At 57.4% G+C, this 15335-nt stretch overlaps 2 protein-coding genes and 2 long non-coding RNA genes across 4 annotated transcripts; 2 read left to right on the plus strand and 2 right to left on the minus strand.

Annotated features, from left to right (window-relative positions):
• The first annotated feature begins 143 nt into the window (after window positions 1-143).
• LOC148648524 (methyltransferase-like protein 27) lies at window positions 144-6488 on the plus strand. Its single transcript, XM_088607144.1, has 5 exons — window positions 144-476; window positions 2605-2748; window positions 4505-4640; window positions 4724-4816; window positions 6229-6488. The coding sequence occupies exons 1-5, from the start codon at window positions 369-371 to the stop codon at window positions 6432-6434; spliced, it is 687 nt and encodes a 228-aa protein (XP_088463270.1). The 5' UTR covers window positions 144-368; the 3' UTR covers window positions 6435-6488.
• LOC148648525 (uncharacterized) lies at window positions 3022-4403 on the minus strand. Its single transcript, XR_015926532.1, has 5 exons — window positions 4288-4403; window positions 3733-3832; window positions 3550-3661; window positions 3436-3512; window positions 3022-3388 (listed from the first exon to the last, which is right to left on the minus strand). It is a non-coding gene; the product is annotated as an uncharacterized LOC148648525 (long non-coding RNA).
• Window positions 5842-8951, minus strand: LOC148648526 (uncharacterized). The gene is made up of 2 exons (XR_015926543.1): window positions 8254-8951; window positions 5842-7932 (listed from the first exon to the last, which is right to left on the minus strand). It is a non-coding gene; the product is annotated as an uncharacterized LOC148648526 (long non-coding RNA).
• A 2053-nt stretch (window positions 8952-11004) lies between these two features.
• LOC148648527 (zona pellucida sperm-binding protein 4-like) lies at window positions 11005-14893 on the plus strand (the record flags this gene model as incomplete). The annotated part of the gene is made up of 9 exons (XM_088606615.1): window positions 11005-11971; window positions 12176-12301; window positions 12402-12580; window positions 12651-12876; window positions 12959-13139; window positions 13222-13354; window positions 14433-14508; window positions 14620-14707; window positions 14832-14893. Coding segments are annotated over 9 exons (1980 nt in total), but the record flags the coding sequence as incomplete, so codon positions are not given.
• Between the last annotated feature and the right edge of the window lie 442 nt (window positions 14894-15335).

The raw sequence follows: 15335 nt of genomic DNA on the forward strand, positions 1-15335 counted from the left end.
ACCGCCTCGCACCCCGGAACACGCCCCAGGGAACCGGGCTCCGGGACCAGTACAGTACGAGACCAGTACACTGGGCCGGGAGCGGCGGAGCGAGGAACCTCCCGCTCTTCCGGGAGCGCGCAGTCGGACCCGCCCTGCCCCCCGGCAGCTCCGTGCGGCGTCAATGAATAACTTCACAGCAATAAATAACTCGACTTTCAAGCCGGACTCCAACCCCGTCGGCATCCACCCGGAGAGGACACGGGTCCGGAGCCGGTCCAGACACAGACCGTGTCCCACCTGCACTGGGAGACAGTCCCTCCAGAAGAGCAGCGCAGAGGACACGGAGGGAGCCGAGCGGATCTCGGGTCGGGCAGTTGTGCCTCGTGATGGCTGTCCCAGGAGACGCTGTCGGAAACCTCAAGAAGATCAACAGCCTGCAGGGCCTGGAGGAGCGTCTGGAGTTCTACAAGACATGGGCTCCCTACCACGAGAAGGTACTTCAGCTCTCTGAACACTGTCTTACCACACTGCAGTGTCAGTGTGCAGGAGGAGTGTGTGTATTAACCCCTCTCTCTCAGTGCAGTGTCAGTGTACAGTAGTGTGCAGGAGGAGTGTGTGTATTAACCCCTCTCTCTCAGTGCAGTGTCAGTGTACAGTAGTGTGCAGGAGGAGTGTGTGTATTAACCCCTCTCTCTCAGTGCAGTGTCAGTGTACAGTAGTGTGCAGGAGGAGTGTGTGTATTAACCCCTCTCTCTCTCAGTGCAGTGTCAGTGTACAGTAGTGTGCAGGAGGAGTGTGTGTATTAACCCCTCTCTCTCTCAGTGCAGTGTCAGTGTACAGTAGTGTGCAGGAGGAGTGTGTGTATTAACCCCTCTCTCTCTCAGTGCAGTGTCAGTGTACAGTAGTGTGCAGGAGGAGTGTGTGTATTAACCCCTCTCTCTCTCTCTCAGTGCAGTGTCAGTGTACAGCAGTGTGCAGAAGGAGTGTGTGTATTAACCCTTCTCTCTCTCAGTGCAGTGTCAGTGTACAGTAGTGTGCAGGAGGAGTGTGTGTATTAACCCCTCTCTCTCTCTCAGTGCAGTGTCAGTGTACAGTAGTGTACAGGAGGAGTGTGTGTATTAACCCCTCTCTCTCTCAGTGCAGTGTCAGTGTACAGTAGTGTGCAGGAGGAGTGTGTGTATTAACCCCTCTCTCTCTCTCTCAGTGCAGTGTCAGTGTACAGCAGTGTGCAGAAGGAGTGTGTGTATTAACCCCTCTCTCTCTCAGTGCAGTGTCAGTGTACAGTAGTGTGCAGGAGGAGTGTGTGTATTAACCCCTCTCTCTCTCAGTGCAGTGTCAGTGTACAGTAGTGTGCAGGAGGAGTGTGTGTATTAACCCCTCTCTCTCTCTCAGTGCAGTGTCAGTGTACAGTAGTGTGCAGGAGGAGTGTGTGTATTAACCCCCCTCTCTCTCGGTGCAGTGTCAGTGTACAGTAGTGTGCAGGAGGAGTGTGTGTATTAACCCCTCTCTCTCTCAGTGCAATGTCAGTGTACAGTAGTGTGCAGGAGGAGTGTGTGTATTAACCCCTCTCTCTCTCAGTGCAGTGTCAGTGTACAGTAGTGTGCAGGAGGAGTGTGTGTATTAACCCCTCTCTCTCTCAGTGCAGTGTCAGTGTACAGTAGTGTGCAGGAGGAGTGTGTGTATTCACCCCTCTCAGTGCAGTGTCAGTGTACAGTAGTGTGCAGGAGGAGTGTGTGTATTAACCCCTCTCTCTCTCAGTGCAGTGTCAGTGTACAGTAGTGTGCAGGAGGAGTGTGTGTATTAACCCCCCTCTCTCTCGGTGCAGTGTCAGTGTACAGTAGTGTGCAGGAGGAGTGTGTGTATTAACCCCTCTCTCTCTCAGTGCAGTGTCAGTGTACAGTAGTGTGCAGGAGGAGTGTGTGTATTAACCCCTCTCTCTCTCGGTGCAGTGTCAGTGTACAGTAGTGTGCAGGAGGAGTGTGTGTATTAACCCCTCTCTCTCTCAGTGCAGTGTCAGTGTACAGTAGTGTGCAGGAGGAGTGTGTGTATTAACCCCTCTCTCTCTCAGTGCAGTGTCAGTGTACAGTAGTGTGCAGGAGCAGTGTGTGTATTAACCCCTCTCTCTCAGTGCAGTGTCAGTGTACAGTAGTGTGCAGGAGGAGTGTGTGTATTAACCCCTCTCTCTCTCGGTGCAGTGTCAGTGTACAGTAGTGTGCAGGAGGAGTGTGTGTATTAACCCCCCTCTCTCTCAGTGCAGTGTCAGTGTACAGTAGTGTGCAGGAGGAGTGTGTGTATTAACCCCTCTCTCTCAGTGCAGTGTCAGTGTACAGTAGTGTGCAGGAGGAGTGTGTGTATTAACCCCTCTCTCTCTCAGTGCAGTGTCAGTGTACAGTAGTGTGCAGGAGGAGTGTGTGTATTAACCTCTCTCTCTCTCAGTGCAGTGTCAGTGTACAGTAGTGTGCAGGAGGAGTGTGTGTATTAACCTCTCTCTCTCTCAGGGCAGTGTCAGTGTACAGTAGTGTGCAGGAGGAGTGTGTGTATTAACACCTCTCTCTCTCTCAGTGCAGTGTCAGTGTACAGTAGTGTGCAGGAGGAGTGTGTGTATTAACCCCTCTCTCTCAGGATATCCAGCCCATGGGGTACCGAGCCCCCTATTTCCTGGCGGAGACAGTGGCAGGCCTGTTTGAGGAGGGGCAGCAGGGAGACCGGAGGGGGTGTCTTCTGGTCCTGGATGCTGCGTGTGGGACAGGCCTGGTGGCTGACGAGGTACTGGGCAGGTTTACTCACTGGCCTGGCTTGCTCTTGTAACCAGCGGAAACATTAAAAGAATATTCTGTTATTTTTTATTCCGATTCCCTGTGAGAAACAGTCTGTATGAACTCTAAGGTTGTCTAGTATTAAATTGCAGGAGTGCTCCGTGCTGGAGTCTATTGCACAGTGCTGGGAGTGTATTGTGCACTGTGCTGTTGAGATCTCTATTGCAGTGATCTGTGTATTGTAATGACCTGTATTGTAGTGCACTGTGCTTTTCAGATAAGAGATAAGATCACTTTATTAGTCATATACAATTTCTTGCATTTGGAATTCGTCTTTTCGCAAACCCCAGCTTGCTCTCCATGAGACACACTGACAGGGAGAGAAGCTGGGGGTCAGAGCGCAGGGTCAGCCATTTATACGGCGCCCCTGAAGCAGCTGGGGTGAGGGGCCTTGCTCAGGGGCCCAAGAGAGTAGGATTCCTCTACTGGCCGCGGGATTTGAACCAGCAACCTTCCAGCCACAGGCACAGAACCTGAGCCACAGAGCACCGCATCTCCCCCTGTATTGCATTGTTGTGGACTGCAGTGGTGACCTGTGGACTGCAGTGGTGACCTGTGGACTGCAGTGGTGACCTGTGGACTGCAGTGACCTGTATTGTAGTGGCCTGTGGACTGCAGTGACCTGTGTTTCAGTGACCTGTGTACTGTAGTGGTGACCTGTGGACTGCAGTGACCTGTGTACTGTAGTGGTGACCTGTGTACTGTAGTGGTGACCTGTGGACTGCAGTGACCTGTGGACTGTAGTGGTGACCTGTGGACTGTAGTGGTGACCTGTGGACTGCAGTGGCCTGTGTTTAAGTGACCTGTGGACTGCAGTGGCGACCTGTGGACTGCAGTGGCGACCTGTGGACTGCAGTGGTGACCTGTGTATTGTAGTGACCTGTGTACTGCACTGACCTGTGTACTGTAGTGGTGACCTGTGGACTGCAGTGACCTGTGGACTGTAGTGACCTGTGGACTGTAGTGACCTGTGGACTGCAGTGACCTGTGTGTTGTAGTGGCCTGTACTGCAGTGACCTGTGTACTGCAGTGACCTGTGGACTGCAGTGACCTGTGTATTACAGTGACCTGTGGACTGCAGTGACCTGTGGACTGCAGTGACCTGTGTACTGCAGTGACCTGTGTATTACAGTGACCTGTGGACTGCAGTGACCTGTGTGTTGTAGTGGCCTGTACTGCAGTGACCTGTGTATTACAGTGACCTGTGTATTACAGTGACCTGTGTATTACAGTGACCTGTGGACTGCAGTGACCTGTGTACTGCAGTGACCTGTGTACTGCAGTGACCTGTGTATTACAGTGACCTGTGGACTGCAGTGACCTGTGTGTTGTAGTGGCCTGTACTGCAGTGACCTGTGTATTACAGTGACCTGTGTATTACAGTGACCTGTGGACTGCAGTGACCTGTGGACTGCAGTGACCTGTGTACTGCAGTGACCTGTGGACTGCAGTGACCTGTGTATTACAGTGACCTGTGGACTGCAGTGACCTGTATTGCAGTGACCTGTGAACTGCAGTGCACAGTGAACAATGGTCCTGCAGTTTCCTGAGGGATTCCACTCAGCCGACAGCAGTGTCTCCAGTTGTTTTTCCAGCTGGATCCTGCTCTACATTCCCTCTTGTGAGCTGCAGCCCTGCGACAGTCTGGCCGCCTTCGGGCCTTTCTTTCTTCTCTGCCAACATTCACGTCAAAGATGCTCCCACAGATGTTCAAGTTTGGGTTCCGTCGGTTCCACGGCGTTGATGCCTGCCTGCCGATGATGGAGGTGGCAGAGAGGAAGGGGCGGTACCAGAAGCTGATACACGGCCTGCTGGGAAATGGCACGGCGTCGCTGGAGTCCAGTGAGTCTGTCTGCCTCCGGTCTCCCTCTGTGTGCGGGAGGGCGCTTGACGCTGTGTTTGTGCTTGTGTGTTGTGTTGTGCAGGCGTGTACGACATCGTGGTGGCAGTGGGGGCGTTCCAGGGAGGAGGGGTCCCGTGGTCGGCTGTCCCTGAACTCCTTGGAGCCTTGAAGCCAGGTGAGGGAAAGACACCACACGACACCCGCGGGGCGACTGAGGCCGGTACACACCGCTGACCAACATGCAGCAGAGAGCACTACAGCCCCGGTCACCCCTGAGAACCAGTGAGCAGGCTGTCCAGAGAGGACAGGCTCCGTGACCACAGGCTGGCCAGAGACACTGGACACAGGCAGACCTGGCTGTCCAGAGAGGGGAGAGGGACTGAGGCACAGAGAGAGAGGGGAGAGGGATTGAGGCACAGAGAGAGAGGAGGAGAGGGATTGAGGCACAGAGAGAGAGGAGGAGAGGGACTGAGGCACAGAGAGAGAGGGGAGAGGGACTGATGGGCACAGAGAGAGGGGAGAGGGATTGAGGCACAGAGAGAGAGGGGAGAGGGACTGAGGCACAGAGAGAGAGGGGAGAGGGATTGAGGCACAGAGAGAGAGGAGGAGAGGGACTGAGGGGCACAGAGAGAGAGGGGAGAGGGATTGAGGCACAGAGAGAGAGAGGAGGAGAGGGATTGAGGCACAGAGAGAGAGGAGGAGAGGGATTGAGGCACAGAGAGAGAGGGGAGAGGGATTGAGGCACAGAGAGAGAGGAGGAGAGGGATTGAGGCACAGAGAGAGAGGAGGAGAGGGATTGAGGCACAGAGAGAGAGGGGAGAGGGATTGAGGCACAGAGAGAGAGGGGAGAGGGATTGAGGGGCACAGAGAGAGAGGAGGAGAGGGATTGAGGCACAGAGAGAGAGGGGAGAGGGATTGAGGCACAGAGAGAGAGGGGAGAGGGATTGAGGCACAGAGAGAGAGGGGAGAGGGACTGAGGCACAGAGAGAGAGGGGAGAGGGATTGAGGCACAGAGAGAGAGGGGAGAGGGATTGAGGCACAGAGAGCACTACAGCCCCGGTCACCCCTGAGAACCAGTGAGCAGAGCTCCCAGCACCACAAGACCCTGTTGAGCCAGAGCTGAGCCCAGAGAAGAGCCCTCAGCCAGCTGGTCCTGAAGCTCACTGACAGCAGCCAGCTACAGCAACACCCAAATCAAAATCAAATCAAATCAAAGTTTATTTATAAAATGCACAACAATACAGCGTGCAGCAGTAGTTGTTGCCAATGAAATATCTTTTCTGCCAGCTCACAAAAAATCACAAGAATCACATGAATCACAAAATTCACAAAAACACAAAAATCACAAAACTGAGGTTATGAAAATAAGGTTACATAATAATAGATGTAATAGAAATTTAATAAAACTCCCCCCCCACACACACAGCACTGCCTCCCCCACTGAGACACACACACCACAGCACAACACACACACCACTGCCTCCCCCACTGAGCCACAGTACAACACAACACACACAGCACTGCCTCGCTTACTGGGACACACAACAGCAGTGGGATTCCTGGTGTTATTCCCATGTCTCCCTGCAGGGGGCGTACTCTGTTTCACACTCCGGGGAGACAGTGCTGACTTCCGACAGCGGAGCCTCTCTGAGCTGCAGGAGTTCCTGGATCAGGGCCTCCTGGAGAAGGTGACTGAGAGGCACATCCCCAAATTCCAGCGGCCCATCTGGGAAGAAAGTCCCGAAGAGGAGTACATCCCAGGAATTGTGTGTGTGTTCCGGAAATCCCTGTAATGAAACACTCTACCTGTGGAAAATTCCTTAAATGTGAATTTCCAGCTATATAAACCTCTGCTGTCTGGTGTATTATTGACTGTGTTTAATCCTCTGCTTCTGTCTATATACACACAGTACTGTGTACCCCCTATACACACACCGTACTGTAACCCCTATACACACGGCACTGTACACACCCTATATACACATTGTACTGTACCCCCTATACACACGGTACTGTACCCTATACACACAGTACTGTATACACCCTATATACACAGCACTGTATCCTATACACACAGTACTGTATACACCCTATATACACCACTGTACCCCCTATACACACAGTACTGTATACACCCTATATACACAGCACTGTATCCTATACACACAGTACTGTATACACCCTATATACACCACTGTACCCCCTATACACACAGTACTGTATACACCCTATATACACAGCACTGTATCCTATACACACAGTACTGTATACACCCTATATACACCACTGTACCCCCTATACACACAGTACTGTATACACCCTATATACACCACTGTACCCCCTATACACACAGTACTGTACCCTATACACACAGTACTGTATACACCCTATATACACCACTGTACCCCCTATACACACAGTACTGTACCCCCTATAAACACAGTACTGTATTCACCCTATATACACACAGTACTGTATACACCCTATACACACCATACTGTACCCTATACACACAGTACTGTATACACCCTATATACACACAGTACTGTATTCACCCTATATACACACAGTACTGTATACACCCTATACACACCATACTGTACCCTATACACACAGTACTGTATACACCCTATATACACCACTGTACCCCCTATACACACAGTACTGTATACACCCTATATACACCACTGTACCCCCTATACACACAGTACTGTACCCTATACACACGTTACTGTAGCCCCTATACATGCATGGTACTGTACACACCCTATACACACAGTACTGTACCCCTATACACGCAGTCTGTGGGCACCTCACTGGACACACTGACCACGCCATGAGAGCCGGACTCTTCTGAGCTGAGCTGGACATGATCTGCAGGAGTCCGTCCTGGAAACAGGACTGAGGAGCGAGAGGAGCGCTCTCGTCAAGCCCAGCAGAGCGGGGAGCGAGGGGGTACCCCGTTCCCCGAGCTCCTGCGGGACTGGACCCCGGCAGAGACTCCCCGACGCCCACTCGCTCTGATGGAGGAACCGTCGTCAGATAGAGAGATCGCATGACTCTGCACGAGTATGTATTTATTGCGAGATGTCTGTCGTGAAATAAAGTTGCACTTTCGCACAAGTGAACTGGACCGGGCCCGGAGCAGCAGTGTTATTCGCTCGTCCCGAGAAACGTCTCGTCCCGAAGTCACGTCGCGAATCTGTCTGCGATCTGGAGCCTCGAGGTGCTGATTTGGACTCTGCCGAACCGGACCGGCCTCTGACTCAGGGGGCTATACTGAACAAACAGCTAAAAAAGGCAAATAGTAACGCATTTATTGAATAAAGTCGATTAAATGTATTCCTTGAGGAAAGAGAAATTCGGGGAATATTTTACAGAACAGCTGTCGGCCGCGCTGACAGCCGGGGTTCCTGACTCTCTCGGTGGGGCTGTCCTGGCTGTGGGTGACCCACGGGTGTTAATGGCGGCCGTCTGCAGGCGGTGCTTGTTTAATCGCACTGACTTTCCCCCTGAACGGCGCCGCTTTCCTCGTGAGTATCTTCTCTCAATCAACACTTAATTAACCCCCGCCGCCCTGTCCCTATAAAAGCGCGCGGAGGAGACACGCACCCCATTCCGTCCTGTGACCGTACCCACGAGCTCTCCGGCTGCCTTCTCGCGCTTCTCTTGCTCCCCGATCCGAGTCCGTCCGTCCGTCTGTCCCGCGAGCCGTGGGCGCCCCGAGATCTCCGCTCCGGCGCGATGACGTGCAGGAGGAGACGGGGGGGGCCGGCGCTGCCCCCCCTGTTTGCGCTGTGCTGGACGCTGACCCTGGCGCTGGTCAGCGCGGACCGGACCGCCGCTGGGGGGATCCCCAGCCCCGCAGGAGCTGCTGGGCTGCACCCCCACACAGAGGAAGGGACCCCAAGTGTTGCGTTGCTCTCTGTTTCCCGAGAGAAGAGACATCCTGCTTCTCTGAGACCTGACCGCACCCCAGTCCTGCGGAAACCCCACGGGCACCCCGGTTCTGGCAGAGAGGAGCCCCACCACAGGCACCCCGGTTCTGGCAGAGAGGAGCCCCACCACAGGCACCCCGGTTCTGGCAGAGAGGAGCCCCCCAGGCACCCCACCCCAGTCCTGCAGAAACCCCCCAGGCACCCAGCGTCTGGCAGAGAGGAGCCCCACCACAGGCACCCCAGTCCTGGCAGACCTCATGGAGGGAGGGTGAACTCCGAACCCTGTCCAGATCCCAAGCAGTGCTCAGAACACTGCTGTAGTGGGAGACCAGGAAAGACCCCAGGAAAGAGGCCCAGTGGGACACCAGGAAAGAACCCAGGAAAAACACCTGGAAAGACCCCAGGAAAGAGGCCCAGCGGGAAACCAGGAAAGACCCCAGGAAAAACACCCGGAAAGACCCCAGGAAAAACACCCGGAAAGACCCCAGGAAAGAGGCCCAGCGGGAAACCAGGAAAGACCCCAGGAAAAACACCCGGAAAGACCCCAGGAAAGAGGCCCAGTGGGAAACCAGGAAAGACCCCAGGAAAGAGGCCCGGCGGGAAACCAGGAAAGACCCCAGGAAAAACACCCGGAAAGACCCCAGGAAAGAGGCCCAGCGGGAAACCAGGAAAAACACCCGGAAAGACCCCAGGAAAGAGGCCCAGTGGGAAACCAGGAAAGACCCCAGGAAAGAGGCCCGGCGGGAAACCAGGAAAAACGCCCGGAAAGACCCCAGGAAAGAGGCCCGGCGGGAAACCAGGAAAAACGCCCGGAAAGACCCCAGGAAAGAGGCCCGGCGGGAAACCAGGAAAAACGCCCGGAAAGACCCCAGGAAAGAGGCCCGGCGGGAAACCAGGAAAAACGCCCGGAAAGACCCCAGGAAAGAGGCCCGGAAAGACCCCAGGAAAGAGGCCCGGCGGGAAACCAGGAAAAACGCCCGGAAAGACCCCAGGAAAGAGGCCCGGCGGGAAACCAGGAAAGACCCCAGGAAAGAGGCCCGGCGGGAAACCAGGAAAAACGCCCGGAAAGAGGCCCAGCGGGAAACCAGGAAAGAGGCCCAGCGGGAAACCTGGAAAGAGGCCCGGAAAGACCCCAGGAAAGAGGCCCGGCGGGAAACCAGGAAAGAGGCCCGGAAAGACCCCAGGAAAGAGGCCCGGAAAGACCCCAGGAAAGAGGCCCAGCGGGAAACCTGGAAAGAGGCCCGGAAAGACCCCAGGAAAGAGGCCCGGAAAGACCCCAGGAAAGAGGCCCGGCGGGAAACCCGGAAAGAGGCCCGGAAAGACCCCAGGAAAGAGGCCCGGAAAGAGGCCCGGCGGGAAACCTGGAAAGAGGCCCGGCGGGAAACCTGGAAAGAGGCCCGGAAAGAGGCCCGGAAAGACCCCTGGAAAGAGGCCCAGCGGGAAACCTGGAAAGAGGCCCGGAAAGACCCCAGGAAAGAGGCCCGGCGGGAAACCAGGAAAGAGGCCCGGAAAGACCCCTGGAAAGAGGCCCGGCGGGAAACCTGGAAAGAGGCCCGGCGGGAAACCTGGAAAGAGGCCCGGCGGGAAACCTGGAAAGAGGCCCGGAAAGAGGCCCGGAAAGACCCCTGGAAAGAGGCCCAGCGGGAAACCTGGAAAGAGGCCCGGAAAGACCCCAGGAAAGAGGCCCGGAAAGACCCCAGGAAAGAGGCCCGGCGGGAAACCAGGAAAGAGGCCCGGAAAGACCCCAGGAAAGAGGCCCGGAAAGACCCCAGGAAAGAGGCCCGGCGGGAAACCTGGAAAGAGGCCCGGAAAGACCCCTGGAAAGAGGCCCGGAAAGACCCCTGGAAAGAGGCCCGGAAAGACCCCTGGAAAGAGGCCCAGCGGGAAACCAGGAAAGAGGCCCGGAAAGACCCCTGGAAAGAGGCCCGGAAAGACCCCTGGAAAGAGGCCCGGCGGGAAACCTGGAAAGAGGCCCGGAAAGACCCCTGGAAAGAGGCCCAGCGGGAAACCTGGAAAGAGGCCCGGAAAGACCCCAGGAAAGAGGCCCGGCGGGAAACCAGGAAAGAGGCCCGGAAAGACCCCAGGAAAGAGGCCCGGAAAGACCCCAGGAAAGAGGCCCAGCGGGAAACCTGGAAAGAGGCCCGGAAAGACCCCAGGAAAGAGGCCCGGAAAGACCCCAGGAAAGAGGCCCAGCGGGAAACCTGGAAAGAGGCCCAGCGGGAAACCTGGAAAGAGGCCCGGAAAGACCCCAGGAAAGAGGCCCGGAAAGACCCCAGGAAAGAGGCCCGGCGGGAAACCTGGAAAGAGGCCCGGAAAGACCCCTGGAAAGAGGCCCGGCGGGAAACCTGGAAAGAGGCCCGGAAAGACCCCTGGAAAGAGGCCCGGAAAGACCCCTGGAAAGAGGCCCGGAAAGACCCCTGGAAAGAGGCCCGGAAAGACCCCTGGAAAGAGGCCCAGCGGGAAACCAGGAAAGAGGCCCGGAAAGACCCCTGGAAAGAGGCCCGGCGGGAAACCCGGAAAGAGGCCCGGCGGGAAACCCGGAAAGACCCCAGGAAAGAGGCCCGGCGGGAAACCCGGAAAGAGGCCCGGCGGGAAACCCGGAAAGAGGCCCGGAAAGACCCCTGGAAAGAGGCCCAGCGGGAAACCTGGAAAGAGGCCCGGAAAGACCCCAGGAAAGAGGCCCGGAAAGACCCCAGGAAAGAGGCCCAGCGGGAAACCTGGAAAGAGGCCCGGAAAGACCCCAGGAAAGAGGCCCGGAAAGACCCCAGGAAAGAGGCCCAGCGGGAAACCTGGAAAGAGGCCCGGAAAGACCCCTGGAAAGAGGCCCAGCGGGAAACCTGGAAAGAGGCCCGGAAAGACCCCTGGAAAGAGGCCCGGAAAGACCCCAGGAAAGAGGCCCGGAAAGACCCCAGGAAAGAGGCCCAGCGGGAAACCTGGAAAGAGGCCCGGAAAGACCCCTGGAAAGAGGCCCAGCGGGAAACCTGGAAAGAGGCCCGGAAAGACCCCAGGAAAGAGGCCCGGAAAGACCCCAGGAAAGAGGCCCGGAAAGACCCCTGGAAAGAGGCCCGGCGGGAAACCCGGAAAGAGGCCCGGCGGGAAACCCGGAAAGAGGCCCGGCGGGAAACCTGGAAAGACCCCAGGAAAGAGGCCCAGCGGGAAACCAGGAAAGAGGCCCAGCGGGAAACCAGGAAAGAGGCCCGGAAAGAGGCCCGGCGGGAAACCTGGAAAGAGGCCCAGCGGGAAACCAGGAAAGAGGCCCGGAAAGACCCCTGGAAAGAGGCCCAGCGGGAAACCTGGAAAGAGACCTGAAGTGCTGCCAGGCCTGTGTGAGGGAGAGGAGGCTCCTGAGCCGGAGGGGTACATTCCCAGAGCCGAGCGACCCGGGGCCTCAGGTAGGTGATGGCGCCCCCGTATCTGCAGGGGACCCTGATCCGGCAGGCCTGGCCGTGGGGGCCCAATGGGGGGTGGCTGGTGCGCTGGGGCAGTGGTCACCTCCTCTCTTCCCGGAGACGCTGGGATTGATCCCTGGGGGGAGGGAGGGAGGGAGGGAGACCGGCCCGGTGTCCAGCTCACTGGGCTGCCTGCTCTTCCCGCAGGCTGCAGTATCCCGGCTGACCAGCAGGTGGCGTGTGGCGCTCCCTCCATCGGCGCTGCAGCCTGTGTGTCCAGAGGCTGTTGTGTGGGGGCAGGAGAGGCCGGTGGCTGCTACTACCCCATGAACGGTAGGGGGGGACCCCGACATGTCTGGGACTTGGCTGTGGTTGACTGATTGTAAACTGGGGTGAGTGGGGTGACCTCGTGACGCCCCTCTGTCCCTCCCAGCCTGCACCAGGGACGGCCACTTCGTCTTCTCCATCTCGCGGGACTCGGTGACCCCACGGGTGGACCCCCGCAGCCTGCGGGCGGGCGGGCGGCGGAGGGGGGGGTGCCGGCCCGTCCTCCTGACCCGCCGCGTCGCGGTCTTCAAGTTCGGGCTGCGGGCGTGTGGCGCCAGGGTGTCGGTGAGTGAGCGTGGGGGTGGGGGTGTCGGGGGGCCAGGGGTCTGTGTGACGGCGCCCCTCTCGTGTCCAGGGCGCGGGCCGGACGAGGGTCTACACGGCGGAGGTCCGCGGGACCGTGCCCGTGGCGGTGGGCCAGTACGGGCAGGTGGGCAGGGTGGCCCCCTACAGGCTGCGGGTGCAGTGCTCCTACGCGCCGGGCCCCACCGCCAGCGCCGGCTTCTTCGTGCGCAGCCGGCCCCCGCCGCCCGACACCGTGTCCGCCGGGGAGCTCCGGGTGCAGATCCGCGTGGCCCGCAGTGAGTGACCGCTCCGCTCCGGACCGGACCGGCCCGGCAGCCGGGGGCGGGTCTGCAGTGACCTCTCCCTCCCACCCTGCAGGCAAGTGCTACAGCCGCTACTACCCCGAGCGCCAGCTGCCCCTGCGCCTCAGCCTGAGGGCCCCCCTGTTCCTGGAGGTGCGGCTCGTGTCGCCCCCCGACCCCAGCCTGGTGCTGCTGGTGCACTACTGCCTGGCGTACCCCAGATCCGCGCAGGCCGCCTGGGTGCTCATCTACGACGGGTGAGAGGCGTCCCGCTGGGGGGGCGGGGTGTCGGTGTGCCTGGGGGGGGGGGTTGATTCACCTCTCGCTCTCGCTGTCCAGGTGCCCCAACCCTCGGGACCCGTACCCCTCCACGCTGCACATCCCGGGGAGCCCCAGTGCCCAGCGGCGCCGTTTCTCCATCAAGACCTTCCAGTTCGTTGACCCCAAGACGGGCCACTACCTGGACGAGGAGGTGGGGTGCCCGGGGCGTGGCGGGCGGTGTGGGAGGCCCTAGGGGGCCCGTCCCTGCGGCGGTGCTCAGTGGGGTCTCTCTCTCTCTCAATTCAATTCAAGGTGCTTTATTAGCATGACCGATGGGTACAATCAGTGTTGCCAAAGCAAATAAAAATAATACAATGAACATAGAACAAAACAAAAAATAGAAGTAAAGTAAAATCTACAGACATGTTACAGACATTTACAACAAAGACATATTATATAATATCGACATATACTGTAGGCGGCTGGAGCATTATTGGGAGACGGACTCACTGTTCCTCAGGCTGTGACAGGAGATCACATACTGGGCTGCCAGATCAACTGAGTTCCCTCCTCCCTCTCCCAGTAGGATTGGGACCTGTTGTGGTTTTGGCAGGTGTGGGAACTCTGGGATTAGATTTCTGAATTTCGGGAAGAATGTTTCTCTAATCCCAGAGTATCTGTCACAGTGCAGTAGGAAGTGCACCTCTGTCTCTATTTCTCCCTGCTGGCAGTGGGAGCACAGCCTGTCCTCTCTGGGCAGCCAGGTCTGCCTGTGTCGCCCAGTTTCTATGGCCAGGTTGTGGTCACTGAGCCTGTACTTCGTCAGGGTCTGTTTCTGTTTGTTATTTTTTATTTTGGTCAAATATTCAGCTAGTGTGTATTGTCTGTTTAAGGTTCTGTAGCATTCCAGTTTATGTTGTGTTTGTGTGTGTGTCCCAGTGTGTGAGATATTGCTGTTTGATCTGTGCTGTGATGTGGTTGAGTCTGAGTTGTGGTGCTCTAGCAGTGCTGTCCTGAGGCTGGTTAGTGTCGGTGTGGCTCAGGTCGGTGAGCCTCAGGACCAGCTGGCTCAGGGGGCTCTGTTTTGGGCTCAGCTCTTGGCTGAGCAGGGCTTTGTGGTGGTAGGAATTTTGGTCACTGTTTTTTAGGTGTAGCCAATACTTTAATATTCTTTTCTGTATGTTTATCAATAGTGGGTACTGGCCTAATTCGGCCCTGCACCCGTTGTTAGGAGTTTTTCTCTGCACACGGAGGATGATTCTACAGATCTCCATCTCTCTCTCTGTCAGGTCTACATCCTGTGTGCCACTGAGGTCTGCTCCCCCAGCGAGAGGAACTGCAGCGAGCGTTGCTTCAGGCCCCCAGGTGAGGGGCAGAGGTCACGGGGTTAAGGGACTTGGGGGCAGTAAATGAGCTGTGACCCCAAAGCCACACCTACATTCCTGAGCGGGGCGCTCACCTGTACCCCCCCCACAGAGCCCGGGACGCCGGTGGCCGGGGAGGACAGGGATGGCGGAGTGACTGTGCGGACAGGCCCCTTCATCCTGCCCCAGGAACAGGGCAGGTGAGTCTGCTGCCCCCTGCTGGACAAGCTCTGGTACTGCACTTGGGTGGTGATGGTAGTGGGCTCTGCTCCGTAGTGCCCCCCCTCCCAGCGGCGTGCTGACCCTCTTCTCTCCTGCCCCCAGGTGAGAGCCCTCCTGCAGGCGGTCTGTGTGATGGCTTCATGAATAAATCCTGATGCAAAGTACTTCTGTGTGTCTGCCTCATCCTTACAACCCCTCCTGCAGGCGTCGGGACCGGGCCCCCTGGCTGTGGGCCCTGAGGGGTGTCTCTGCTCTTGGGTGGGGGGGTGCTCAGGGCCGGAGCTCATGCTGGGACCGGAGGGGGTGGGGGGGGGTGTCATTTCCACAGCTGCCACTAGTGGGTGCCACAGCACAAGCGGTTTCCTCTCCGCTCTCTGGAACTGAAACCCTGCCGCTGCCCCAGGGTGTGCCCCCCCCCGGCGAGGAGCGGGGTTCGACCGCAGTACAGCGCCGGCCTGCGCAGGGTCTGACAAGGACGCTCGGAGGCGGACACTGGTCCCTGCTTGTGTGCTCAGTCTCTCGGAGGTTTATCACAGGCAGTCTGAGCCAGATGTGGAGCCCCACCACAGCGTCAACATCTGTCTTCCAGATGCGGTGACTTGGAAG

Source organism: Lepisosteus platostomus, chromosome 14, assembly GCF_059453375.1.
Source record: "Lepisosteus platostomus isolate fLepPlt1 chromosome 14, fLepPlt1.hap1, whole genome shotgun sequence".
NCBI classification, from domain to species: Eukaryota; Metazoa; Chordata; class Actinopteri; order Semionotiformes; family Lepisosteidae; genus Lepisosteus; species Lepisosteus platostomus.